Source organism: Brachionichthys hirsutus, unplaced genomic scaffold (assembly GCF_040956055.1).
Source record: "Brachionichthys hirsutus isolate HB-005 unplaced genomic scaffold, CSIRO-AGI_Bhir_v1 contig_729, whole genome shotgun sequence".
In the NCBI taxonomy this organism is placed as follows: domain Eukaryota; kingdom Metazoa; phylum Chordata; class Actinopteri; order Lophiiformes; family Brachionichthyidae; genus Brachionichthys; species Brachionichthys hirsutus.
The window spans coordinates 32,734-59,505 of NW_027180586.1; the positions used below are offsets into that span (position 1 = coordinate 32,734).

The 26,772-nt window shown below is 49.1% G+C and overlaps 1 protein-coding gene and 1 long non-coding RNA gene across 2 annotated transcripts; one reads left to right on the forward strand and one right to left on the reverse strand.

The window, feature by feature from the left end:
* Positions 1-1,495: 1,495 nt before the first annotated feature.
* LOC137916055 (uncharacterized) lies at positions 1,496-2,749 on the reverse strand. Its single transcript, XR_011106461.1, has 2 exons — positions 2,394-2,749; positions 1,496-1,832 (listed from the first exon to the last, which is right to left on the reverse strand). It is a non-coding gene; the product is annotated as an uncharacterized lncRNA (long non-coding RNA).
* Positions 2,750-4,299: 1,550 nt separating this feature from the next.
* LOC137916052 (dynein axonemal heavy chain 12-like) lies at positions 4,300-26,256 on the forward strand. The gene is made up of 71 exons (XM_068759173.1): positions 4,300-4,337; positions 4,631-4,742; positions 4,965-5,158; positions 5,522-5,680; positions 5,946-6,138; positions 6,219-6,407; positions 6,492-6,645; positions 6,733-6,824; positions 6,917-7,095; positions 7,192-7,327; positions 7,421-7,546; positions 7,630-7,764; positions 7,998-8,191; positions 8,276-8,462; positions 8,563-8,748; positions 8,875-9,075; positions 9,224-9,418; positions 9,501-9,622; positions 9,715-9,850; positions 9,936-10,082; positions 11,728-11,847; positions 11,993-12,151; positions 12,230-12,400; positions 12,470-12,622; positions 12,726-12,965; positions 13,059-13,304; positions 13,437-13,556; positions 13,635-13,744; positions 13,890-14,073; positions 14,191-14,331; positions 14,409-14,492; positions 14,594-14,782; positions 14,900-15,019; positions 15,133-15,321; positions 15,399-15,550; positions 15,689-15,827; positions 15,930-16,096; positions 16,469-16,724; positions 16,811-17,107; positions 17,279-17,457; positions 17,707-17,899; positions 18,019-18,180; positions 18,288-18,482; positions 18,672-18,805; positions 18,891-19,053; positions 19,137-19,217; positions 19,331-19,510; positions 19,609-19,740; positions 19,850-19,943; positions 20,034-20,170; positions 20,268-20,509; positions 20,598-20,745; positions 20,846-20,991; positions 21,108-21,322; positions 21,401-21,593; positions 21,682-21,871; positions 21,977-22,149; positions 22,246-22,386; positions 22,506-22,664; positions 22,743-23,038; positions 23,129-23,385; positions 23,493-23,633; positions 23,736-23,873; positions 23,961-24,194; positions 24,292-24,480; positions 24,732-24,835; positions 24,920-25,124; positions 25,224-25,361; positions 25,439-25,530; positions 25,613-25,680; positions 25,780-26,256. Exons 1-71 carry the CDS (start codon positions 4,300-4,302, stop codon positions 25,971-25,973), a joined length of 11,625 nt encoding a protein of 3,874 aa, XP_068615274.1. The 3' UTR covers positions 25,974-26,256.
* The last annotated feature ends 516 nt before the right edge of the window (positions 26,257-26,772 follow it).

Genomic DNA, 26,772 nt, shown 5'->3' on the forward strand with positions numbered 1-26,772 from the left:
TTCTCAAGTCTCTACAACGTACGGTTAACGCGATATTTTGATTTCAAATGTTTGGAACATTTCCGGTGTTATTCCAGAAACGGCCACAGGAGGGCGAATGCGGGCGCTTCAGTGAGCGTCTGAAGCTGACAAAAAGCATAAATATGCACACAAATAAATGTCATAACAACTTGTAACTTGGCACACTTATAGATGACATATGTGGCTGGAACTGACGTGACGGAAAGGTGGCTGTGACTAAGAATGACGACGTGATGGACGTGTAAAGGTTTAATTTCGTCATATCTCAGGAACGGAAGGTCGTACAGAGGCGGGGGTTGGACCGGCGTGATCAGCATAGCCGAATTATGGTGGGTAGACCCACTTCTCAAGTCTCTACAACGTACGGTTAACGCGATATTTTGATTTCAAATGTTTGGAACATTTCCGGTGTTATTCCAGAAACAGCCACAGGAGGGCGAATGCGGCCGCTTCAGTGAGCGTCTGAAGCTGACAAAAAGCATAAATATGCACACAAATAAATGTCATAACAACTTGTAACTTGGCACACTTATAGATGACATATGTGGCTGGAACTGACGTGACGGAAAGGTGGCTGTGACTAAGAATGACGACGTGATGGACGTGTAAAGGTTTAATTTCGTCATATCTCAGGAACGGAAGGTCGTACAGAGGCGGGGGTTGGACCGGCGTGTTCAGCATAGCCGAATTATGGTGGGTAGACCCACTTCTCAAGTCTCTACAACGTACGGTTAACGCGATATTTTGATTTCAAATGTTTGGAACATTTCCGGTGTTATTCCAGAAACAGCCACAGGAGGGCGAATGCGGCCGCTTCAGTGAGCGTCTGAAGCTGACAAAAAGCATAAATATGCACACAAATAAATGTCATAACAACTTGTAACGTGGCACACTTATAGATGACATATGTGGCTGGAACTGACGTGACGGAAAGGTGGCTGTGACTAAGAATGACGACGTGATGGACGTGTAAAGGTTTAATTTCGTCATATCTCAGGAACGGAAGGTCGTACAGAGGCGGGGGTTGGACCGGCGTGTTCAGCATAGCCGAATTATGGTGGGTAGACCCACTTCTCAAGTCTCTACAACGTACGGTTAACGCGATATTTTGATTTCAAATGTTTGGAACATTTCCGGTGTTATTCCAGAAACAGCCACAGGAGGGCAAACGCGGCCACTTCAGTGACCAGTGATGTTGGGTAGACCAGGTTTCCAAGTCTCTACAACGTACCGTTCTCGCGATACTTCGAAGAAATGAACGGAGTTTGGGACATTTCCGGTTTCCGGTTTCATTCCAGAAACGGCCGCAATATAAAATGCTGCCCTCTTGTGGAGACATGGCGCCGCTACAGCGAACATCAGAAGTTTACAATCAGCATAAATATACACACAAGCAAATGTCTCATCAACTTGTAACTCGGTACACTTATAGATGACACATAGGGCTATAACCGAGGTGACGGACAGGTTGATGTGATTTACGGTGTAGACGTCACATGCGTGCAAAGCTTTATTTTTGCCATATCTCGGGAAGGGAAGGTCGTAGAGAGACGCGGTTGGAACCGGCGTGTTCAGCGTGGCCGTCTCAGTTGATGTCTCATCAACTTGTAACTTGGTACACTTATAGATGACACATAGGGGGGCGTCTGGTTCTCTGGGCTTGGCCTCAGAATCTGGACCTGAATCGAGGCTCAGAGCTGGCCCCACATGTGGTCCTGCCACAGGAGCCACAGCTTGACCCAACGCAGACTTCACATCTGGATGAACGGTCCTCAGGAAGCTCTCATTCAGCTCCAGCCAGTCGTCCAACCCTAATCACACACACACACACATACACACACAGTGAACAGGAAGACAGGCCGAGGGTCAGCACGTCTGAAGCCGAGCAGTAGAGCCTCCACGAGAAGCAGATCGATCTACTCTGCTGATCCTGGATCTGCTTGTACAAACACGCTAGCTTATGTAACGTGTATGGATTGCAGGCTGGTGGCGGTGATGCAGGACAGTAGTCTGACAGCGTCTACTCGTTGCATTTATTCTGGTCAGAACAACAGAAAAACATAAATGTAAATCTGCACAGCTGCATGTCCAAATCTCCAACATGACACGCAATTCTCTGTACAAAGAGGCAAAATACAAATTGTCTTCATGTGATCGTATAGTATAAAACGAATATCAAGGTGCCACAAACCACACAAATATGTACAGGATTTATTTTGTTCGAAATTCTAAGAGGCTCAATTCTGACACTTGGCATAGATACAAAGAACAGTGTAAACAAGCCTTTTCATATTTAATCATCCACTAGTGAAATCTAGTAAACACACAAGCACAGACATGCATTTATCACTGTGTGTGTGTGTGTGTGTTACCTGATGCTAGGTGAGCAGAGCAGTCCAAATAATAAGAGCAGAAGACCCAGCAGCATCAGGAGGACGCTGCGCTGGATCCGGGACAGCTTCTTCCGTTTCTGTAGTTAAACACAGCAGACAAACAAAGAGGCAGCTTGCTGCGCCGAATGCAAACCACACAACGCCCCCCCGTCTAAAGCAACGAGTCCGGCTCAGGCAGTGGCTCGGTGGCTCGGGCCCTGGGCGGGGAAGCGGCTCGAGTCCCAGCTCTGCTGACTGGAGAGGGGCCAGTCTGCATCCAGAGCACTGCCGAGGCGCCCTTGAGCAAGGCGCTATACGCGCACGCGAATGGTTCAAGATGACGATAACGTTGTGCTTTTGGTGAATCCTGAACGATGCCGGCGCTGATCCGAGAAACACGCAGGACTTCCGATCCATTTAAAAACTAAAACGTGTTGATCGTTTGATGAAATCATTTATTCAACTCTATGTAGTAGCTCAAAAGGCATGTAGTAAAAACACACTGGTTGGTTTTGCGTTTAATAAACAGTGTTATTACGTAGCAGCATTATTGACGATAAAGGCACCCTCTACACACACAATGGTTCGTTCCAGGCGCCGTGGTGCATCTTGGGAGATTGTGTGGTGACGTCACGCGGCCCCCCGCCCCCCTGTGCTCCTCATAGCGAGGAGAGTCATTCGCGTCCAGACCTCAGACAGAGCAGTCGCTTAAGGAGGACGTGCTGAGGTACGTTACACGATCCGGTAGATTCTACCTCCGTTAAAAGCGCCGGTAATTCTAGGTTTTATTCTGTTCTGTTCTATTCTATTCTATTCTAACATCTGCTGAAGCCACCGGACGATTGGGTTGAAGCATTTGAGGAGATAAATCTGGATTCAGCGGTACCGAGTCCAGATGATGTCATTCAGTTGGTGTCGGTTACTGTCCGGTACTCTCATTTCAGCTACTTGTTAGCTATGCTAATGCTATTTTAGACCGAGTTCTGTGTGTATTTGCCATAAACGGAGATCACGTTTGTATATTTCATTAGTTAGATTCACGAACTTTGAGTGAACTCGGTGAGTCGAGCGGTCCGACGGTTCAACGTTCGCCGGTGGGACACCGTGTTTATTACCCCACGTTCACACGACGCACTGTGGAAGCAGCTTTACGCACGGACGCACTTCGGGAAAGTTGTGGGAAAAAAGAACGTTTATTCTTGTTTATTCAACCTATTTATCGCGTACAAAAGCAACCCAACCGGTGGATCCCAACGACACCCGTTACTCGCTGATCCGTTATTCCCACAATGCATTGTGGGTAATGCGGTTCCTGTCACCGTACTCTCCGGGTTGCCAGCTTGGGAGGTTGTGCGGTGACGTCACATACCCCCCCCGCCCCCCTGTGGTCCATCATACTGTTGGAACATGGAAATAACTTTCCTACCTTACAAAAATACGCAAAGCAAATCAACAACAGCTTCAATTCTTGAGCTTCTGATCCTGATGTAATAAATTCAACCTTTCTGGAATTCTACAGGATCAAAACGTTGTCGCCTTTCTTTTTTTCTGCAGTTTGAAAGAAGTTTGAAAGAATCTAAGAGACATGGAGCGGAACACGGAAGACCAACTTGAACGTGGGCGACGCAGCAGCAGTTTGACCGGCCGGCAGAGCATACGTCCACATGAAAGCGTTGCAGCACCGTACGTTCTCCTTCATTCATTCATTCATTCATTCATCTTCTCAACCGTTCTGCCTGTTACCGGGTCCGTGGCTCGTGCTGCAGCCGGTCCCATCAGTCAACGGGTGAGAGGCGGGGCACACCCCGGACGTGGTGCCAGATCGTCGCAGGGCCGCACACACACACAGACAGTCGTTCACACACACACATGCGCAATTTCAGGATGTCACCTCCTTCACAATATCATGAGGGAAAGCATCGCTGTACATCAAGGCCAACACCGGTAAGTAACTAAGTGGACCTGACGCTCCTCTTCAAAGCACCTGGAGCTTTTTGTTTCGTGTGAAGGATTATCGCTACAAAATTCACCATGCAATAAAATTCCCCATTAAATGTTTGTTGTGTGAAAATCATTTCATGAACAAAACAACTTTTGAAGCTGCTTCTCTAACATCTGGGAAACGTCGGTCCACGTTGGGCGACCTGTGGTTCCTACGGTTCCATCCGGATACGGGCGGCTGAAACTGTGACGTGCAAAGTTCCTCCTGCGTGACGTTTTGTTTCCTCCTTGGTCAGTGGCTACGAGAGCGGATCGGCCTCACAGCCGGACGGAGCAGCCGCCCAGTGGATCGATCGGGACACGCCCCCGGCCTTCCCTTTGGCAGTGATACCGAAGCCTCCAGGACTGGTGAGACGTTTGTTTCCACTGAGTCTCCGCCTCAATAAAAGGTCTGCAGGATGTGATGTTTTATTTAATTGTTTTCGGTATCATTGCTTCACAGGAAACGCTTCTGAACAGACAGCGCTGGGTAGGTTTTGTTTTTAAATTCTGAAATATGTACAAATATAAGTACAAAGAAAATTCAAGAATGAAACCGAAGCCTATTTTGAGTTTCGGTTCCATTGCCAGGCCCTCCGTAAGCTGAGGGAGAACGCAGGGAAACGGGACATTGCGCCCCCCTCCAAAGACTCGCTGGAGCGCATCGACGCTCGAGTCGGTTTGGACATGACGAAGACAAGTGCGACAAGGAAATTACTTCAGGAGCTCCACGCGGAAATAACGGACGACAATGTGAAAACGCTCAGGGAGCACACAGGTGTCCGGCTTGTTGTTGCTTAGATACCGTATGTCAGTACATCGACTGCAGATCAACCGGTTCTCACCGGGTCGTGTTTTCCTCCTGCAGTGAATCGTATAATAAAAGCAGAGGGAGAAGGTCCTTCAGGAGCGACGAGCGTTAAAGAGTGAGTGTCGGATGAGGAAAGGACCGATCCGTCTATCGGGAAACAAACAAAACATGACAAAAAGACCGTTGTTAAAAAAACCAACGCCCAAGCGTTTGTAAAAAGCTGAATATCAGATCTGATAATTGGTCAATAGGATCCTGTAATTGACACAAAGGACGGATGAAAAACTAGCACGTGTACATTTACTAAACTGAACACTTTCATGCCGATCTTTTTCAGGGGTCTTGATTTCTCCCGGTGTTGGAACCAAGGTTTTGTAGAGAACCGCGAGCGACTTGACGACACTCTGAGCATCACTCATCCGGTAATGCAGATTATCCTGGAGCTGTGTTACCGGAACCTTTCCGCGCTGGTGCTGGTGGACCTCTCCGGCTGCAGGTACGGATAGATATGCTGCATGTAACGCTCTCGGGGCCCTCGGGGCCCCAGCCTGACCCAAACCTCATTGGCTGTTCCACCTTGCAGCTTGTGCTGCCGGACAATGTTCAGTTGACAGCGATGCATCACCTGCTAAATGGAGTAATGTCTCGTGTGCCAAATTGTTGCATTGAAACTTTCCATGGAGTTGCTGCAGCTGAGAAGACGCTTTCTAGCAGCGCAGACAAGGGCCCGTTCAACAGCTTCTATCTTGTGTTGCTAACAGGTCTGCAGGCCCGCTGGACCACCAAAGCCTGCAGGACAAAATCAACGTGGGCTGTAAGAGGACAGAGGACAATCTTCTCCAAACCTGGTTGGAGCCAATCCTCCTCCAATTGAAGAAGAAAAGCATCTATTACATGAAAGAACCAGAAAAGATCTCCCTGTTTAGATGCGCCTCTGTCCTCGTGTCAAATCAGGTGAGAGGAAACCGACTTTGTGTTGAATTGAATCTGGACTCAAAAAGCCGATGATGACGCGGTGTCTTTTTGTCTTGTAGTTGAAAGCCCTGCTGAAGAAATGCACCGATGAGTTTGTCGAGCTGTTCCACCCACGCAATCAGCACCTCATGCCTCTGATCAGCGTGTCTCTGACACTCAACGGTGCAACATTACAGATGTCCCCCACAGTAGCGGAGCTGGAAGCGTCTGTGTCGGCCATGCTGGACTGTGTCACCAACACGCTGCAGGTGGGTTCAAGGCATTTATTGAACCCTCGCTTGGAAATACTCGCTCACGCTGGTTTTTATATTTTCACGTCTCCTGGTTTACAGAAGGTTCCGAACTTCCAGTCCACTTTGGGACGAGCTCAAATGTCGTTTGTGGATGCTAAGGTGCCAGAGGAGGTACTCTGTTCGGCCCACGAGACTTTAAAGACACGTGTGTGCGAGAATCTAGAGGAACCCGTCAAGCATCTCCAGACCTTTGGTGGGATGTCCTGCTATTCAGTCGTTTCCAGCCCTCCTCCCGCTGACTTTTGTTCAAAATATGCTGAGCTGTTCTTTCATTTTCAAGTTGACAAGTTTGCCTGGCTGGTGGACGGATCGGCACGAGCTCGGGTGGAGGCGTTTGTAGCTGAGCAGCGTTGTCTTGACGACTACGCCAAGGTGAGCAAACATCGTTTGTGCTGTCGATCTTCCAGTTCGTTTCCAGCTTTGCCGTTTGAAGAACAAATATGGAGTTTCACTCCTTTCCACAGGAAGTGGAGTGGTTCATGGTGCTGGCAGAGGACATCATGAGCCTCCCCGTGAGAGCCCACTTTACAATGGTGCAGCTGGAATGCCAGGAACTCAAGGAGGAGTTGGCCGCCAAAGCCAGAAGCTACGCCTGCATCATAATAGAGAAACTCGCCGCCGTCCACCGGGAGGAAAACATCCAGTCAGTCTCTTCTTGTAACATTCTGGAGCAAAACGTTTTCTCCTGTAGTTCCGTTTGCAAATGTTTCTCCAAACCCGTTTTTGTGTCTGTGCAAAGGATCTGCTCTGAATTTGAGAGCATCAGGGACCGGTTACTGAAACCCCCAGAGAGCATCCAGGAGATGTCTGAGACCATCCAGTTCACCAAAGAGGTTCAGGAAGACCGGCTCGGAGAACTCCAGCAACAGATTGAGGTCAGGATTGATCCGGAGTTCTAGGAATAAATGCATGTTCACTTCAGCGCTCTTGAATCGGCGCCAATAGCACACTTTGATTTGCCGTTGCAGAAAGTCCACTGTCGCCTGCTTTACCTCCTCGATCATCACTCCTTTGCCAAAGAGGATCTAAAGCTCAATTCGGTTGTTACTCTTTGGCCACAGAAGATGCCGGCGATCTTTAAACGTGCTGACGAGGTAACGCCTCTCACGCTTCTTGGAAACAGCTGATCGAGTTATTCTTTGAAGACCTGTCTGAGGACGCCGTCTGTATTCTGCAGATTATTCTGAAGGGCAAGGAAAAAGGGGAAAAGGAGATGGTTGATAGGAGAAAAAGATTAAAGATCGACTTTGAAGTGTTGAGTGGCAGCTTCCAGGAGTTCCAGGAATACTCTGAGATGCACCGTGTTGATGAGGTGAGGCACACAACATGTCCCTCATGTTTAGCTGAACTACATGTAGCGACATGTGGCTGCGTTAGCATGCTTAGTGCTGCAGTCTGGAACACTGGATGCTGCTCATCTGAGCTTCACATGGGATGGATACGTGTCCTTGAATCATTTTCATGGTCAACATGCCTTTAAGTTACTTGTCAAGTAGTGATGAACATAAAATAATACCAAGTTGTCTTTCATGTCCTCTTGAGCAGTATCTGAAGAATATCCGAGCCGTTCTCAAGCAACTGAAGGAGGCTGCGCACGTCATCGTCACCGTTAACAAAGAGGAGGCCTTCTTTGCACAAGACCAGTCGTCCTACCCTCAAATGGAGGAACTCAGGAAGAGTGTGGAGCCTTACGAGCAGCTCTTCTCGTTGGTGCAGCAGTGGCAGCAGACGGAGAGCAGGTCAAGAGTCCCTTTGGTGAAGTCCTTGTTGAGGTCAAAGCCTCGGCTTGGGATGACAAACCACGTCTCTCTCTTTGTGAATAGATGGATGGACGGTCCCCTCCATGAACAGAGCAGTGAGTACTTTGACTCTGATGTGGAGATGGAGCGTTCTTTGTTCAAGGTGCAGAAGTTTTTCCAAAAGAAGCCACCAGCCGCGGAACAACCGACGCTGCAAAGCCCTGCAACGGTTCTGTCCGCCACAGTGTTGAAGATGATCGCGAGCTTCAAGGTGCTGGAGCTGACTTGAACGGGGCATGCTGGGAAAGTCTTGCAGTGCTCATTTGTTGAAGCTAAGCCTGTGTATGGGGTGAATGTGTTTGTGTTTGCAGGTGCATCGACCTGTGCTGATGGCGTTGTGTAACCCAGCCATCAGACCTCGCCACCGGGAGCAGATGTCGGCGCTGATAGGAGCGGACCTGACTCCTGAGACCGGTGTTACTGCACGGACTCTCCTCCAGCTGAATCTGAATCCTCATCTGGACCAGCTGGAGTCCATCAGTACTCATGCCAGTAAAGTAAGAGCTGCTGAATTTCTATCTTTGGTTTGCTTTTCCTTTGTGGCGTTTGACAACGTGTAACTTCAATACAAAATAGATTCGTTGAACACCATGTCCCTCCCTTCTCTGTCTGGCTCACTAAAGGAGTTTGCCCTGGAGACCAAGCTGCGAGCCATGAAGGACGATCTGGTCGCTCTGTCTTTCCCCAACAAACTGTACAGAGAGACCGGTGTTCACATCTTGCACAGCGTTGAGGATCTGCAGGCCACGCTGGAAGACCACATAGTGAAGAGTCAGAGCATGATGGGGACGGCGCTGACTAAAGAGTTTGGCATTCAGATCAAGGTGATCGATCAAGCCTTTTGAGCATTGACTCGTTTCATCTGAATAAAGAACTGCTCAGCTTGCATGGATGTGATCCGGTTAAAGGAAGGAGATTTAGAGTCTGCCGACGCCCAGCGTTGCAGAGCTTTAACGTATCGTGTCATTTCAGCAATGGGAGGAGCAATTAATTCACATCCAGGATGTCACCGAAGAATGGCTGAAGGTGCAGTCTCGGTGGGTTTACTTGGAATCCATCTTCTCCTCGGAAGACATCATGCAACAGATTCCAGAAGAAGGACGACTCTTCAAAATCGTCGACGCCACCTGGAGAGATATCATGGGCCGCTGCGCGAGGGATTCCCGGGTAATTTAGAAAGAAAGCAGCAGCCATTATTGTAAAAGCTCCCCTCTGAAGGAACATTTCTGTAACCGATCTGGAATTGTAGGTGTTAGAGGTGACCGCTCAGCCTGATTTGCTGGAGAAACTGCAATCCTCGAACCATCAGCTGGACACCATCGATAAAGGCCTGAATGTCTATCTGGAAAAGAAACGGCTCAGTTTTCCAAGGTAAAGAAAATCCTCATTTTGTTTTGTTCCTATCAGAATATATAGGATTCCATTGAAGAGATTCTGATACTGGCTGCTAACATTCTCACCAGATTCTTCTTCTTGTCCAATGACGAAATGCTTGAAATCCTTTCTGAGACCAAAGACCCCACCCGAGTACAGCCCCACCTGAAGAAGTGCTTTGAGGGTATTTCCAAACTGGACTTCCTGCCTGACTTGGAGATCCAGGTACGGCGGTCGGGCATCTTGTCAGGATTCCACGGGCCCGCTTGTTAAAGGCCGTGTTTCGGGTTGCATGCTGTGCTTTTTGCAGGGCATGTACAGCAGTGAGGGAGAGCACATCCAGCTGGTTGAGAACATCTCCACCGCTGCAGCCGGGGGGGCCGTAGAGAAGTGGCTGGTGGAGTTGGAGTCTGGGATGATTCGCAGCGTCAGAAACGAAATAGGCCGATCCATCGAGGTGAGAGGGCTGTTTCCAGCACCGAGCTTTGTCGTCTGATGATGATGAATAAATTTATTAGATGGAATGTTAGAGTACAGGTACAGTCAAACAGTAGCATGTATTACAGTACAGTAGTCCCTCGATATAATGCGGTTCATCTTCCGCTGCTCCGCGGAGTTTTAATTCAATTTTTCAGATTTTATTTTTTGCACTTGAACGCGCCTTGAAACGGCGCAAGGAAGAAGAGGCGCGGTCGGAGGAACTGTGAAATACGCGCGAGTTGCTATTAATAACTTGTGTCATTAAAATTAAATTTGTTATTTCTAAAAGCTATCATGTTTATTTGTTAAGCGTTTGTTTTATAGCGCTCTTATTCTCTGTGTAAAAAGAGGCTTTTTATTTTGTAGGAGCATAAACGTTATGTCCCTTATGGGTATTGTTTCTTCCTGTTGATTTATGTAGCCGCGCCGCGCTGCTGTGCTAAGCTATCCAATAAAGCAGCATGAGAGGCTAAAGACAGCACGAGTAGAATATTTGTTCTTCTGCACTCCAAGCGGCTCTTTCCTCGACCTGCACGCCTTAACATTATTAACAGGAAAACGTTTACTGTACGTACTATATATTTATATTTCTCAAACAAATGTTTAGTTCTGAAAAGGTTTTGATCTTTGGTTTCATTCTATAATACTGAAACAATCTATTTAGATTAATGCCTGCCTGTTAAACGTGTATAAAGTGTGTGGTGAGGGGTTTTACAGCCTTAAAACATTTATGTACATGTATAATAATTGAAAAAAAATAAAGATGACTACATTGCGGATTTCACTTATTGCGGGTTGTTTTTGGAACGTAACCCCCGTGGAAAATGAGGGACTACTGTACAAGTACAGTCAAACATCCTGTCTAAGAGGAGCATTTCTAAAAAGCCCTTGCGGTCTTGTTTCCGTTGAAAGTCCTTCGTACATAAATCATCGACATTTAACAATACAAATAAAACTAATATTAAATTACTAACTTGCTGCAAAATAACAATAAAATAAAAATAAATTAATCCAGATATAAAATAACAATAAGTTCTACATAAATTACACCACAGATGCAAAATTACAATAAATTAAAAATTAAAAAGATACATAGTATGTATAACATAGGTGGACAAAAAAAGGCGGGGGGGGTTGATCCGGAGAGAGTCGTGATGACTATCTCCGTCTCTGCCCCCCTGAAAGGTGAATTTTTAGGGCCGTTTTGAAGGAGGCCAAAGAGGTGCATGTTTTGAGGGCAGGAGTCAAACAGTTCCACCCTTAGGGGGCAGTATTGTAAAAAGATGATTTACCCATGCTACCCATGCTAACATAATCCTATAGGAGGGGGTAATCAGGTTGTTGTTTGAGCTCCCTCTAGTGGTGTGGCTGTGGGTGTCACTAAATCTGTGGAGGTGTTTATTCAGGTATGCAGGGATTGAGGGGACTGAGGGCAGAGCTGCATTGACTATTTTAAATGCCAATCCCATTTTGAGTTGTTTAACCCTGTCTTCTACCCTGAGCCATTTTAGGCTAGCAAAATGTCCAGGAAGACGCCTTCGTGCTGTGTATGGATCCGGTGCGGGACAATGTGATGTTGGGGGGTTCTCCGTGTGAACGTTTCTCTGTCATTGTGTTTGCAGGCCTACACTAATACTTCACGGATCAACTGGGTCAAGGAGTGGCCTGGACAGGTGGTCCTCTGCACCTCCCAGATCTACTGGACTCGGGAAGTTGAGGAAGCCATCAAAGGAGGCACTAAAGTAGGCTTTCACAATGTCATCTTCAGCTCTGGCTTATTTGCTGCAGCGACGTCTCACTCCTGTCCGGTTGGCTGGAATTTGAGATCACCAGTTTCCCCTTTGTTTGAAACGGGAACAAGAGTAATTGGCTTTTTGTTCTCTGCAGGGTTTAAAGAAATATTACAAGAAACTCCGGAATCAGCTGAGCGACATTGTGGAGCTGGTGAGAGGGGATCTGCCCAAACAAACCCGGATCACTTTGGGAGCGCTGATCACCATCGACGTCCATGCCAGGGACGTGGTTGCAGAGCTGCTTCAGAACGGTGCTTCAGATTGGGCCACAAGTCCATTTAACAGCAGGACTCAAAGACTTGGTGGGATAACGAGTGTCCTTTTTACAGAGGTGTCGAGCCAAAACGACTTCCAGTGGCTGTCCCAGCTCCGCTACTACTGGTGCTCAGACAATGTCCGGGTCCGAATCATAAGTTGCGATGTGAAATATGCTTACGAATACTTGGGAAACTCCCCCCGTTTGGTCATCACTCCTCTGACTGACAGATGCTACAGAACTCTGGTAAAACGGCTAACGAGCAGCCTGCGTGAATATTGGCACTTCTCACCTCACAAATAATGTTTGTCTCAGGTTGGTGCCTTTTCCCTCAATCTGGGCGGGGCACCTGAGGGTCCGGCAGGAACAGGAAAGACCGAGACCACCAAGGATCTGGCCAAAGCTCTGGCAGTGCAGTGTGTCGTCTTCAACTGCTCTGACGGCCTGGACTACATCGCTATGAGCAAGGTGATGCCAGTTGCAAATGTAGATTCCACGTTTGTAATCCTAGCAGCGCGGTTTCAAATGCCAGGACGTCGCGCTGACGTGTCTCTGCTGCAATCTGTTCCAGTTCTTCAAAGGCCTGGCTTCGACTGGCGCATGGGCGTGCTTTGACGAGTTCAATCGCATTGAGCTGGAGGTGCTCTCTGTGGTGGCCCAGCAGATCCTCTGCATCCAAAGGGCCGTTGAGCTGCATGCAGAGAAGTTTGACTTTGAAGGGACCCAGCTTACGCTCAATCCCAACTGCTTTGTGTCCATCACCATGAATCCTGGCTATGCAGGACGTTCTGAGCTCCCAGACAACCTCAAGGTGTTGTGTTGCACGTTCTCCCATTTATTTCAATGCAACGCACACGTCATCAAGAAACCTCTAAGTCACGTTTTCTGTCGCCTCTCTTTGCAGGCGTTGTTCCGGACGGTGGCCATGATGGTGCCCAACTACGCACTGATTGCAGAGGTTTCTCTATATTCGAGTGGCTTCCTGCATGCCAAGCCGCTCTCGGTGAAGATCGTAACAACCTACCGGCTGTGTTCCGAGCAGCTCTCATCCCAGTTCCATTACGATTACGGGATGAGGGCTGTCAAAGCTGTGCTTGTTGCTGCTGGAAACCTGAAGCTCAAGTTCCCTAAAGAGGATGAGGACATACTGGTAATGGTGCTGATAGTTATGCAGTACTAGTATACAGAGCGTATACTCCTTGCTTTTATCCCGGAGTCGAGGCCTGCCACGTGATTGACACCTTTGGACCCTTCCGTGTCTTCTGCTTGTTGTCGTGTCCAGGTCTTGAGGTCCATAAAAGATGTGAATAAGCCCAAGTTTCTGTCCCACGATATTCCACTGTTTGACGGAATCATCCGCGACGTGTTCCCCGGCATCACCCTCCCTGAGGCTGACTATAAGGTCAGATGCGTTGCTGTAATTAACTCTTCCTGAGTCTTAGCCTGTCCAGTGTGATCAATGTGTTTGTGTCGCTGGCAGCGGTTCCGGGAGGCCGCTGAACATTGCTGCAAATCAAAGAATCTCCAGCTTACAGACACGTTCTGGGAGAAGTTGATCCAGACCTACGAGATGATGATTGTCAGGCACGGGTGCGTTGTTCTTTAACGTGTTCCTCTGTCGTGATGTTTCACGTTGGCGTGTTTCCGTGTCATCCAGTACGTCACTGTCTGGAAGAGTCTTCACGGGGCTCTTCCAAATGTGCTGCTGCATGGAGATGTTCTCTGTGTTCCTCAGTTTCATGTTGGTTGGAGGGCCCATCGCTGGGAAGACCCAAGTGCTGCGAGTTCTAGCCGACACTCTGAATTTTATGAGCGAACGTGGCTATGGAAACGAGCGGAAGGTCCGCTACACGACCGTGAACCCCAAATCCATTACCATGGGACAGCTGTTTGGAGAGTTCGACGCCGTTTCCCATGAGGTCCGGCTGTGGTTGCATCTTGTGGAAGTTCTTCTGAAGTTCTGTAGATTTCTACACGGAGCAGCCGGCCACCCGTTCGCCCTCTCACTCTTGCCCCTTTGTGTTTGCCCTTGTTAGTGGTCTGATGGGATTGTGGCCAGCGCATTCAGGAAATTTGCCTCGGACGAGTCGCCGGACCGTAAATGGTTGGTGTTTGATGGGCCCATCGACACGCTGTGGATCGAGAGCCTGAACACAGTGCTGGACGACAACAAGAAGGTGCAGAACACTCAGTGCTGCTGCTTTTCCCTGGTTTCACTCTTGAGTAAACTTCCTGCATTGCTCTCACTCCCCAGCTGTGCTTGATGAATGGAGAGATCATCCAGATGCCCGATGAGATGAGTCTGATCTTCGAGGTGGACGACCTGTCCCGGGCCTCGGTAGGTCCTTCTCGGCATGACGTTACTGGCTAAATTTGAATCGAGAGGGAGTGACTGATCTGTTCTTAGTTCCGTGACATGTTCTCATTCTCCCGCTGCAGCCTGCCACAGTCAGCCGCTGTGGGATGATCTTCATGGAACCGTCTCAGTTGGGCTTGGATCCCTTGTTCCTCTCCTGGTTGAACACCCTTCCTGACGCTCTCCGGGAGCCGGAGTCCCGCTCTTTGCTGACGGGCCTCTTCTCGTGGCTCGTACCGCCGGCCGTCCTGTTCCTACGCACGTCTTGCACGGTGAGTGACCCGAGGCCTCTGAAAGGCCCGACGGACACCTGCTGAATGTGCTGGATTCACATTATGTGCATTATTATGTATGACTGTCTTCACGCTTCATTTTGATTCTGTGGACAGGAAGTTGTCGCCACGACTGACTCCAACACTGTTCTGTCCTTGTGTCGCCTGTTTGAAATGGTCCTCGCCGAACCTTTGAAGTCAAATCCTGAGGAAAAAGTGATTCGGATCTGGATCATGGTAGAAAACAACAAGTCCTTTTACTGAATATTCTGCTCTCGTCTTACTGTGAACTTCCGGGACGTTTGCAGTTCGGAGTTCAGCATGTCTGTGTATTCCGACCCGTTTCCCAGGCAGCCTTTGCCTACGCCCTGGTTTGGTCCATCGGTGGCAGCTGCGACTCAAACAGCAGAGAGAAGTTTAGTTCGTTCGTGAGGAAACTTTTGTCGGGAGAATCAGCGGAGCATCCGGTCCCTCAAACCGTGGGGAGATGGGCGTGTCCCCTGGACGAGGAAGGCCTGGTCTACGACTACTTCTACAAGGTATTGTGTGAGACCGCGACTTCTCAGGATGTCGCATTTGTCAGAATCGGCTCATCCCATTTGAATCTCTTGTCCAGTTTGACGGCGCCGGCAGCTGGGTTCACTGGAGCAGCGAGGTTGAGAACGTCGACCCTGACAGCATCACTACTAAGCCTGAAGACGTCATTGTCCCCACCGTGGACACGGCTCGCTACACCTACCTGATGGACCACTTCGTCAGCCACGGACGGTACGGATTGTTTCACTGCTAGCTCTGATTTTAGGAATGACGCTTCTCACTCTGTCCCAGCACGGATTGACTTACATTTAACAGAAAGCTATTTTCTCTGCGAAGCCTTTGTTCTTTATATATTTCTTATCTGCTTAGACCTCTTCTGCTGGTTGGTCCTACTGGCACCGGGAAGTCCGTCTACATCAAGGAGAAGCTGATGAACAAACTGGACAAAGACCGCTATCTACCTTCCTTCATTAACTTTTCAGCTCGCACAACTGCCAACCAAACGCAGGTGTGCATGCAGGAAACAGTCGGGTGCTGGTTTGACCTGCAGGTGTGGAACGATCCAAACGAGCAGGAGGTGTTTTAGTCATTCGACTTTATCCTCTCCCAGGATCTCATCGTTTCCAAGTTGGATAAGCGGAGGAAGGGAGTGTTTGGCCCTCCCATTGGAAAGAAGTGCGTCATCTTTGTGGATGACGTGAACATGCCCGCGTCGGAGGTGTTTGGGGCGCAGCCCCCCGTGGAGCTCCTCCGGCAGCTTCTGGACCACGGCCACTGGTACGGCTGGTCCGCTGTTACGATGAGAGAGAGCGAACGGCATGATGTCACAATGAAAGGGCGAGAGAATGACATGATGTCACAATGAAAGGGCGAGAGAATGACATGATGTTACAATGAAAGAGCGAGAGAATGACATGATGTCACGATGAAAGAGCGAGAGAATGACATGATGTCACGATGAAAGAGCAAGAGAATGACATGTCACAATGAAAGGGCGAGAGAATGACATGATGTCACGATGAAAGGGCGAGAGAATGACATGATGAAAGGGCGAGAGAACGACATGATGAAAGAGCGAGAGAACGACATGTCACCAGACGAGAGAAAACGCTGGTTGTAAACAGGCTAATGTTCTCTTCTGATCGGCAGGTTCGACGTGGCTGACACTTCCCAGATCAACCTTGTTGACCTGCAGCTCATCGCAGCTATGGGGCCCCCTGGTGGCGGGAGGAATGCCGTGCCGGCGCGCTTCCTGAGGCACTTCAACGTTATCAGCATTAACCCCTTCAGTGACGGCACCATGGTTCACATTTTCTCCACCTTGATGAGATTGTCTCTCACCAAAAATGGATTCCCCGATGAATATTTCACTGTTGGAGACCAAATAGTGAACGCCACAATGGAGGTCAGAGCTCAGCACGAATAAGTTGGGGGGGGGGGTCTTAGTTCCTCTAATGCTTTGACTATTTGCTTATCTTTTCTTTGCCAAAGGTGTACAAGAAAGCCATGCTGAAGCTGCTTCCCACTCCAGCCAAGTCTCATTACACCTTCAACCTTCGGGACTTCTCCCGCGTCATCCAGGGCTGCATGCTGCTCAGGAGAGGGGCCCTGGACAGCAAGCAGACAATGATCCGCTTGTTTGTTCATGAGGTCTTCCGTGTTTACTATGACCGACTGGTGGACGACAAAGATCGGGAGTGGATGTACCAGCTGATGCGGAGCGTCGTCCAAGATCACTTCCAAGAGTCCTTTGACCATGTGTTTGATCACCTGAAAGAAGGCAGTGAGGTCAGCTGAGATTCATTGTCATAATATACTAGTAGAGGACTGAAGTATTGACTTGTATATTTGCTACTGGTATATTAAAACACCCACAAATATATTTGTGCTGCACAAATGGAAAACATGCACACATGAACCATAGAAGGAAATATTCATTGTCTGTGTTTCCACACTCAGCTGGTTGAGGAAGACATGAAGAACCTTATGTTTGGTGACTTCATGAACCCTGACCTGGAGCAGGAAGAGCGCTTGTATGCTGAGGTGTCCTCCATAAAAAGCTTTTCTGACGTAGCGCAATCGAGTCTGGAGGAATACAACCGGATGAACAAGAAGGCCATGAACCTCGTCATCTTCCGGCAAGCAGAGTCCGGTTCATGCTGTCCATGGCAATATGTACTCTGATCGTTTACTGGAAGCTCTAACTTGGTGCAAAGGACGTGTGATGCTGAATACCGAACTAGCACTAGAGCTAATATTATAATGTACACTAGGTGCATTTAGACATTTAAACAGACAATCCAGTTCCGTGTGTAGCGGCCAGTTAATGAAATGTTTGTCCCATCATGGCTCAATTAGCGGGGTAAATGGTGTGTGCTTTGATACAGCTACGTCCTGGAGCACCTGTGCAGGATCAGCCGCGTCTTGAAGCAGCCGAGAGGCAACGCTCTCCTGGTGGGGGTCGGCGGGAGCGGGCGGCAGTCCGTTACCCGTCTGGCTGCCTTCATGTCCAACATGAGCACTTTTCAGCCTGAGATCTCTCAGAGCTACGGCCTGGCTGAGTGGCGAGACGACCTTAAGGTCAGCGCCACGGTTGTGATGTCTGTCCTTTATCTGATATGTTACTGCATTACTTTCCATTTATGCATTTGTGAATTCATGTTGAACAAACCTGGCTCCTCCTTTTCCAAATCCTTCAGATGCACCTGAAAAATGCTGGCCTGAAAGGTCAGGAGATGGTGCTTCTGATCACTGACACGCAGATCAAAGATGAGGCGTTCCTCGAGGACGTGGACAGCATTCTGAACGCGGGGGAGGTGCCCAATCTGTTTGACAAAGATGAGAAGCAAGAGATCATGGATGTAGGTGGTCGCAGCAGTTCCGTCGCTGCACAAGGAATCCTTTCTAGTATGAAAGTCGCGTTGACTGACTGTTTCATGCTACCTTTGCTGCATCTCTCGGTCTCCAGGCATTGCGTCCCGTCGCCCAGGCGGCCAATCCCCATTTGGAGATGAGTGCTTTAGCGCTGTTTGCCTTCTTCGTTGCACGCTGCAGAGAGAACTTGCACATTGTCGTGGCCTTTAGTCCCATTGGAGACACCTTCCGGCAGCGCCTGCGCCAGTTTCCCTCTCTGATCAACTGCTGCACTGTGGACTGGTTCCAGGTACTGGATTGGGATTAGGATTGGGATGTAATCACTTGTTCATATTTAAAAAGCTACAAAGTGTAATCTCCACGGCATTTCAGATCGTCTCTGAAGCTGTCTCTGCGGTGTGTCTCGATGTGTGCGGCAGACAGACCGTCCTGCCTTTGGTCACCTTCTCTCTATCCCATCTCCTCCTTCCTCTGACAGCCGTGGCCCGAGGAAGCCCTGGGGCGAGTAGCCAGCTCTTTCCTGCATTCTCTGGAGATGGCTGATGATGAGCGGCAGGATGTCATCACCATCTGCAAGGCGTTCCACACCTCCGTCATAGAGCTCTCAGACAGGTGGGATCTCTGCTGAGTGATATCTGAAGCTTTTAGAGCAGAGGATGTTTCTGACATCTTCCTCACACTGTCTGTTGTGCTGCAGAGCTCTCGTTGAACGCGGCAGCCATCATTATGTGACGCCCACATCATACCTGGAGCTGATCGAAACGTTCCGCCAGTTACTCACTCGGAGAAGGGAGACGATCACCAAGGCTCGACAGAGGTACCTCGATGGCCTGGCAAAGATCGCTTCCACTGAAGCACAGGTAGATTTTGTGCCGCTTCTACTGAAGTTTCAGTTGTTTTTTTACTGTCAGAATGTTCAGTATGCGTTTGTATTTCTATACAGGTCACCACCATGGAGCAAACGCTTCAGATCAAGAAGCCAAAGCTGGAAGAGGCACGAAAAGAAATCGGCAAAATAGCAGAGGTGAAAAAAAGTGCATCTTCATCCTGCATCATCATCATCAAACCTTGAGGATACAGATCTAACCAGTAGATCTGAACATACTGAATATATCTCTTCAATGTGATGCCTTACAGAAAGTGGAGGAGGAGACAAAAGAGGTCGAAGCCAAGCGTAAAGTTGTGCGAGCTGATGAGGAGGCAGCAACCAAAAAAGCTGAAGAGGCGGAGACTTTAAGGACTGACTGTGACAGGGAAGTGACTGTTGCCCAAAAGGAAGTGGAAAAGGCAGGCAAAGCTGCTCTGGAGAACTTGAAGGTGGGTGCTCTAGCTCCACTGCTTCAGTGCGTTGGCTTCCACTCATTCTCTCCATGGGGTAAACTGCTGAGTCAACTGATCTAAGCGTTCCGTTTCAGAGCTCTCAAATCGCCGTGGTGAAGGCCATGAAAGCTCCACCGCCAGCTGTGAAGCTGGTGATGGCAGCTGTGTGCGTGATGATGCAGAAAAGTCCAGACAAGATAAATGACCCGGAAAAGCCTGGAAAAAAGGTTGGACCAGATATAATATCTCTGTCCTCCCATGGTCTGCTCCTTATTTCTCTCCATGCATCCTGCAGCAAAGTATTGCAGTAAAGAATATATATTCTTTTCCCTCTAGATACTAGACTACTGGGGGCCAAGCAAGAAACTGCTTGGTGACACAAACTTTGCACGGAATCTGAGGGATTTCGACAAGGACAATATTCCCGTGAGTGTCCCAAGCCCCATTCCTAATTCATTATCCAGGAGTCGTGGTCGGGCTTTGCTGCAAGTAGCGCTGCTCTTTGTTTAACTTCAGGAAGCCGTGATAAAGAAGCTGATGGCAGAGTACATGAACAAGGAGGACTTTGAACCAAGTGTCGTGTCTTCATCGTCGTCTGCGGCAGCCAACCTCTGTTCATGGATCAAGACGATGGTGGAATATAACACAAAGCAGAAGGTGCAGCATTTTTCGCTCTGCAGAGCTGATCTTCTCCCGTCTGGTCCTCATGATGGAGGTACGCTTCTACAGTTAACACCAATCTCTTTGCTTTTAGGAACTGGCTCCGAAAAAAAAGAAGTGCAAAGAAGCTCAGGAAGCCGTGGCTGAGACCATGGCCCAGCTGAGTCAGAAGAAAGCGGCGTTCCAGGACGTTGAGGATCGTCTGGCTGGTCTCCAGAAAACAAAGGCGTTGAAATCCGAGGAGAAGGCCGGCCTGGAAGCGGAGACCCGTGGTTGTGAGGTCAAGTTGGCCAGAGCCGAGAAAGTAATCAAAGGTCTGGCCGGAGAGAAGACGAGGTCAGGATGAGCCGCGTGAAATGTTCCTCTACTCTGTGGCAAACGTCAGGAGGTTGCACCACTTACTGACTGAAGCTCTTGTTTTTAGCTGGTCCAAAAGTGCAGAGGCTCTTCAGCAGACATTTTCCAACTTGACTGGAGACAGTCTGATTTCCGCCGGTGTCATTGCATACCTGGGGGGATTCACTCCTGCCTTCAGACGAGACTGCATCGAATCGTGGACCCAAATCTGCCGGGTGATTCCTCCTGCATCTTGTCTTGTTCTGTCCAACTCCTTTCATTCAGACATCAAATCATGGACTCACCCGTGTTGTCCTTTTTCTTTGACATCTCTAGTCTAAAAATATTCCAACATCGGATTCCTTCTCTCTCAGCCGTACGCTGGGAGATCCGATTCAGATCAGGGCCTGGAACATTGCAGGTCTCCCCAGCGACGATTTCTCTGTGGACAACGCCGTCATCGTCGGTAATTCACGGAGATGGTGAGTCTGCACGGCTGAAAAACGTCTTCCGTCAGAGCCAATTTACTACGAAGGAGTCTGGTTGGATCATTCAGAGGACTGGAGACTCGTTTAAGTTCCTGTTGGTGTGCTTCTAGGCCCCTGATGATCGACCCGCAGGGGCAGGCCGGCAATTGGGTGAAGAATTCAGAGAAGGAAAACGATCTGAATGTCACGAAACCCACAGATGCACGCTTCATGAGAACACTGGAAAACTGCATTCAGTTTGGAAAGCCGTTGCTGCTGGAAAACGTCGGAGAAGAACTGGACCCCTCGCTGGAACCGTTGCTGCTCAAGCAGACCTTCAAACAAGGTGCGGTGAATCGGATGCTTCTCGCGAGAGGGCCATTAAGAGCTGGAAACGAACTACAGTCGCTCTTCTTTCATCTAGGTGGCGTGGAATGCATCAGGCTGGGGGAGAATGTGATTGAGTACGCGTCTGGTTTCCGTCTGTACATGACCACCAAGCTGAGGAACCCTCACTATCTACCGGAGGTGGCCACCAAGGTGTGCCTGCTTAATTTCATGATCACCCCAGACGGACTGGAGGACCAGCTGCTGGGGATTCTGGTCGCCCAGGAGAGGTAGCGCTCACAAGAAGCCCACATGTCCATAACTCTGCTTCTTCTTACCTGAATTGTGCAATAGTGCAAAAATGCGTCTCTCCTACAGTCCAGAAGTCGAGAAGCAGAGGAACGACGCAATCGTGCAGTCGGCTGACAATAAGAGGCAGCAAAAAGAGACCGAGGACAAGATCCTGGAGACGCTGCAGTCAACAGGAGACATCCTGGAGGATGAAAGTGCCATCAAGGTTCTGGAAGAGTCAAAGATTAAATCTGACAAGAGGGCTAAGAAAGAGGAGGTGTGGCCAATACACAGAGCGCCGATGTTTTCGCTAGAAAGTCCGCCTGACGATTGCTACGAGTCTGCTCTAGAGATCTCACGTCCTGCTCTGTGTCTTTTCCAGATTGCCGAGAAGACAAACGTCATCATAGCCAAGTCCAGGGATGCTTACAGACCCTTTGCCAAACTTGCGTCGGTGCTTTTCTTCAGCATTGCAGATCTGACCGCCATCGACCCGATGTACCAGTATTCTCTCGTCTGGTTCGTCAACCTCTTTAAGAGCTCCATTAAAGACAGGTGCGTGAAGGTTGCAGCTGCAGCTTCCAGTAAATGGACCTCGGAGCTGCTCGACGGTGATCTGAACCTTCCTAGTGTTTGCCTTTCATTCCTTAGTGCCAAGAGCCGGTGCCTGCAGAAGAGGCTTCGGAACCTGGAGGATGACTTCACCTATATCCTGTACTGTAATGTCTGCCGCTCTCTGTTTGAAAAGGACAAGCTCACCTTCTCGTTTCTCCTCTGCTGCAACATCCTCCTGTGGGTGTTCAAGCCAACACTGGAACTAGACATCGTTACAGTTCCATGTCAGAGTTTTGTTCTTCTACCACATGCTTATTTGGGGTGTTGTGTTCCCGTCGCCTTATTTTTCCATCCAGGTCAAAGGACGCTATCGAGTACTGCGACTTCATGTTCCTGTTAACTGGGGGGGTGGGCCTGCAGAACATGATCCCCAATCCCGATAGCAGCTGGCTCCAAGACAAGAGCTGGGATGAGATCTGTCGAGCCAGCGAACTGCCTGGGCTGCAAGGATTAAAGTAAAGAGCGACACTCACGCAGAGTCGACGGTCCTGCTTGTCCTTTCAGAGCCTTTCTGACTGGTATTTACTCTGCAGGGAGGCGTTCATCAGAGACGCGAGTTGCTTCCAGCCTGTTTATGACAGCATGGAGCCGTGGAACGCTCCCCTGCCTGATCCATGGGAGGAACGACTGAATGACCTGCAGAAGATGGTGGTTCTGCGCTGTCTCCGGCCAGATAAGATGGTGCCTGCTATGACTAAGTTTGTTACCAAGCACATGGGGAAGAGGTTTGTCCAGCCTCCTACCTTTGACCTGAGCAAGAGCTACCTGGACTCCACCCCGTCCTCCCCACTCGTCTTCATGCTGTCTCCAGGAGCAGATCCCATGGCCAGTAAGTCGTCCACATCCCAACACTTGTCTGGAATGTTTAAGAATCTGGCCTCCTCTGAAAATGATTCCAGGTGAAACATTTGCTCCACAGGCTTGCTCAAATTTGCCAAATCCAAGCAGATGGTCGGCGCCAAGTTCCAGTCCATCTCCCTGGGTCAAGGGCAGGGACCCACGGCTGAGGCGATGATCACACAAGCCATTGCCAACGGTACGTGGGTCTGCTTGCAGAACTGCCACCTAGCCATTTCTTGGATGAACGCCCTGGAGGATATCTGCGACGGCCTCCCCGAAAACAAAGACCTCAAGCCCGGATTCCGACTGTGGCTAACGAGCTACCCTTCAGCCCGGGTAAACTGGCTTCACCACAACACGCGTTATTGGTCCCATTCATTTGAGCAGCAAGGCCCAGCTTTACTCTGGTTCTCACTGCTGGACAACAATCTCTCTGATTCCAGTTTCCAGTGTCCATCTTGCAGAACGGCGTCAAAATGACCAACGAGCCTCCGACCGGACTCAGACAGAACCTCCTGCAGTCTTACCTGACGGACCCGATTTCTGAGCAGACGTTCTACAGCGGATGTCCCGATAAGGAGAAAGTGAGTTCGTGTCGACGCTGTTCATGACAGGAATTTGACATTTCTGCAGCTTCTAGATGGACAATATACTGAAAGCGTCTGACTCGTGATTCCCTCCGTTAGGTTTGGGAGAAGCTCCTGTTTGGATTGTGCTTCTTTCACGCTCTGGTTCAAGAGAGGAAGACGTTTGGACCGCAGGGCTGGAATATTCCTTACGGCTTCAATCAGTCGGACCTTCATATCAGCATCAGGCAGCTGCAGGTGTTCATTCAGAGAAGACCGGTTTCTGTGTCGTGAGAGAACGAAGGCAAAGGACGTCACGATGCTGCGTGTTTTTACATGTTTCAGATGTTTGTTAATGAATACGAGGAGGTTCCCTTTGATGCCATCTCCTACCTGACTGGCGAGTGCAACTATGGCGGCCGAGTGACTGACGACTGGGATCGGCGCCTCCTGTTGACCCTCCTGGCCGACGTTTACAACAAGAACGTCATTGAGGAGCCGCTCTACCCGTTCTCCCCCAGCCGCGTGTACCACGTCCCGTCCGACTCCAGCCATGCAGGCTGCATCAAATTCATCCAGGTGAAGCCGTTTGACACGAAGCACACGAAGCGCAACACGTTCTCATTGCACTGACAATCTGATGTCGACCGAGGAGGAATCGTGTTTTGTGTTCCAGGAGCTTCCGCAGGATCAGCATCCGGAAGTGTTTGGGATGCATGAAAATGTGGACATTTCCAAGGATCTCCAGCAAACGAAGTTGCTGTTTGATTCTTTGCTGCTCACCCAAGGCCGACAAACTCAGGGAGGACAGAGCTCCGGGGCCGATGGCGCCCTCTATGACATTGTGAATGACATCATCTGTAAGGTGTGAGCTTGACTTGGCCAGGAGGGAAATCTCCCAGCACCATTGTGCGCATAATCATCTTCTCTGAGCGGAGATTTGGAAAGAGAATTGTTCGTGTAAACTCGCGACGCACTTTGAAATGTCTGGATTTAACTTGTTGCCATGAACCTCACCCGGCGCCAGTTCCTTACGGGAAACCGTGTTTGCCTTGAATATGAGCTCTAGGAGCTGCGTCGCGTGCTCAAACTGTGTTCTCTTGTTTTGTCCTCCAGCTTCCCAGTAACTTTGACACCAAGGCAGCGCTGTTGAAATACCCGGTACAGTATGAGGAGAGCATGAACACAGTGCTTGTCCAGGAGATGGAGCGCTACAACGTGTAAGGACCAGCGGATCCGCGGAGGACTTGGAATGAGACGGCACATCCCGACCTGCTCACGGGACTCGTTTTGCTCTTTCTCAGGCTGCTCAGTTTGATCCGTGAGACTTTAAAGAAGCTGCTGAAGGCCATCAAGGGTTTGGTGGTGATGGATGGAGAGCTTGAAGGCATCGCAGGAAGTTTGGCTTTGGGCAAGGTCCCAGAGGCCTGGACCAAACGCTCCTACGCCAGTCTCAAACCTTTGGGCAGCTACGTTACCGACCTTCTGGCCAGGCTGAAGTTTTTACAGGCGAGTCGGTGGAATGAAATCATTGGATGAGCAGAAACAAAGTGAACACACGGAGATATTGTTTACTCTTTGCTCTTCCTTTTTGCTCTTTCCTTGTAGGATTGGTATGACAATGGCAAACCGAATGTGTTCTGGCTGTCTGGGTTCTACTTCACCCAGGCCTTCTTAACTGGAGCGGTGCAGAACTACGCTCGGAAGTACCAGATCCCCATTGATCTGCTCGGCTTGGACTTTGAGGTTAGAAGACGAGTACTTCCTATCGCTCCAAAAGCTGTACTGATCCGCGGTTTTGTCTTTCTGATTTCTCCTTCCAGGTTCTCTCTGTGGACGAGTCGGACACAGCACCCGAGGACGGGGTCTATGTCAACGGCTTGTATCTGGAAGGAGCTCGGTGGGACAGAGAACGGTAAAGCAGCTTCTGCCTCATTCTAATAAAATTATTCAGAGACTTCGTTAGCTTTAAATGTTGTTTCTCTTTTCCACATCAGTGGAGTTCTTGTAGAGCAACGTGCCAAAGAGCTCTCCAGCAAGATGCCCATCATCTGGATAAAACCCTGTAAGCGTCAGAAAAAAACGCATTCCAGCTTCCATCGGGATTTTCTTTTGTTTAGTGCGTTTTCTTATTTTTCTGTTTCTTTTCTTCTCTCCCGTGCAGCTAAAGATGAGGGCGAGGAACCTCCTACGGACATGTACGCTTGTCCTCTGTACAAGACCAGCGAGAGGAAAGGAACCCTGTCCACCACCGGCCACTCCACCAACTTTGTCATTCCCTTGCTGCTGCCCACAAACATGCCGGCACGGCATTGGATCAAGCGCGGCGTCGCTCTGCTGCTGCAGCTCGACGACTAAATATTAATGTTTGTCTGGAGCAGAGGGGATGAAGACTGCTAAAGCCGAGTCGGTGGGATATAAAGCCACCACACATCGCCACCTCGTGGCCGGTATACGTTACAAATCAACCGTCTCATATTATATGTGTTGAGGCCACTTTTGTTTTTTGTTCCACCAGGGTGTATTACGTAGATTTAGATGTTATATATTAAATGTATTAAAGCAATTGTACGTGATTGTAGTCTCCAACCTGTCATAAATTTGCCAGGGCGATAGAGAGAAAGAGCTCTTCTCGTATTACGAGAACGCCACCGCTGCACATGGACGTCCGACCAGCAGGATGGCGGAAACCGAGCAGCTGCTTGGTGACAAGCAGGAGAAGGAAACCCCAAAACGCTTTTTCTTGTTTTGTGATGTATGCTCTCAGCCACTAAAAACAACACGTTTCCATGGAAACCATGCGTACAATACTCAAAATATCAAAACTGCATAGTATATTAGATATAATATGTAAATTGTGCGAGGTGAGGAAATACTGGTTTCTCCATATGTCCTTCACAAATGAACGTACGGTTCACGCAATATTTTGATTTCAAATGTTTAGAACATTTCTGGTGTTATTCCAGAAACGGCCACAGGAGGGCGAACGCGGCCGCTTCAGTGAGCGTCTGAAGTTGACAATAAGCATAAATATGCACACAACCAAATGTCTTAACAACTTGTAACCCGGCACACTTATAGATGACACATAGGGCTATAACCGAGGTGACGGACAGGTTGATGTGATTTACGGTGTAGACGTCACATGCGTGCAAAG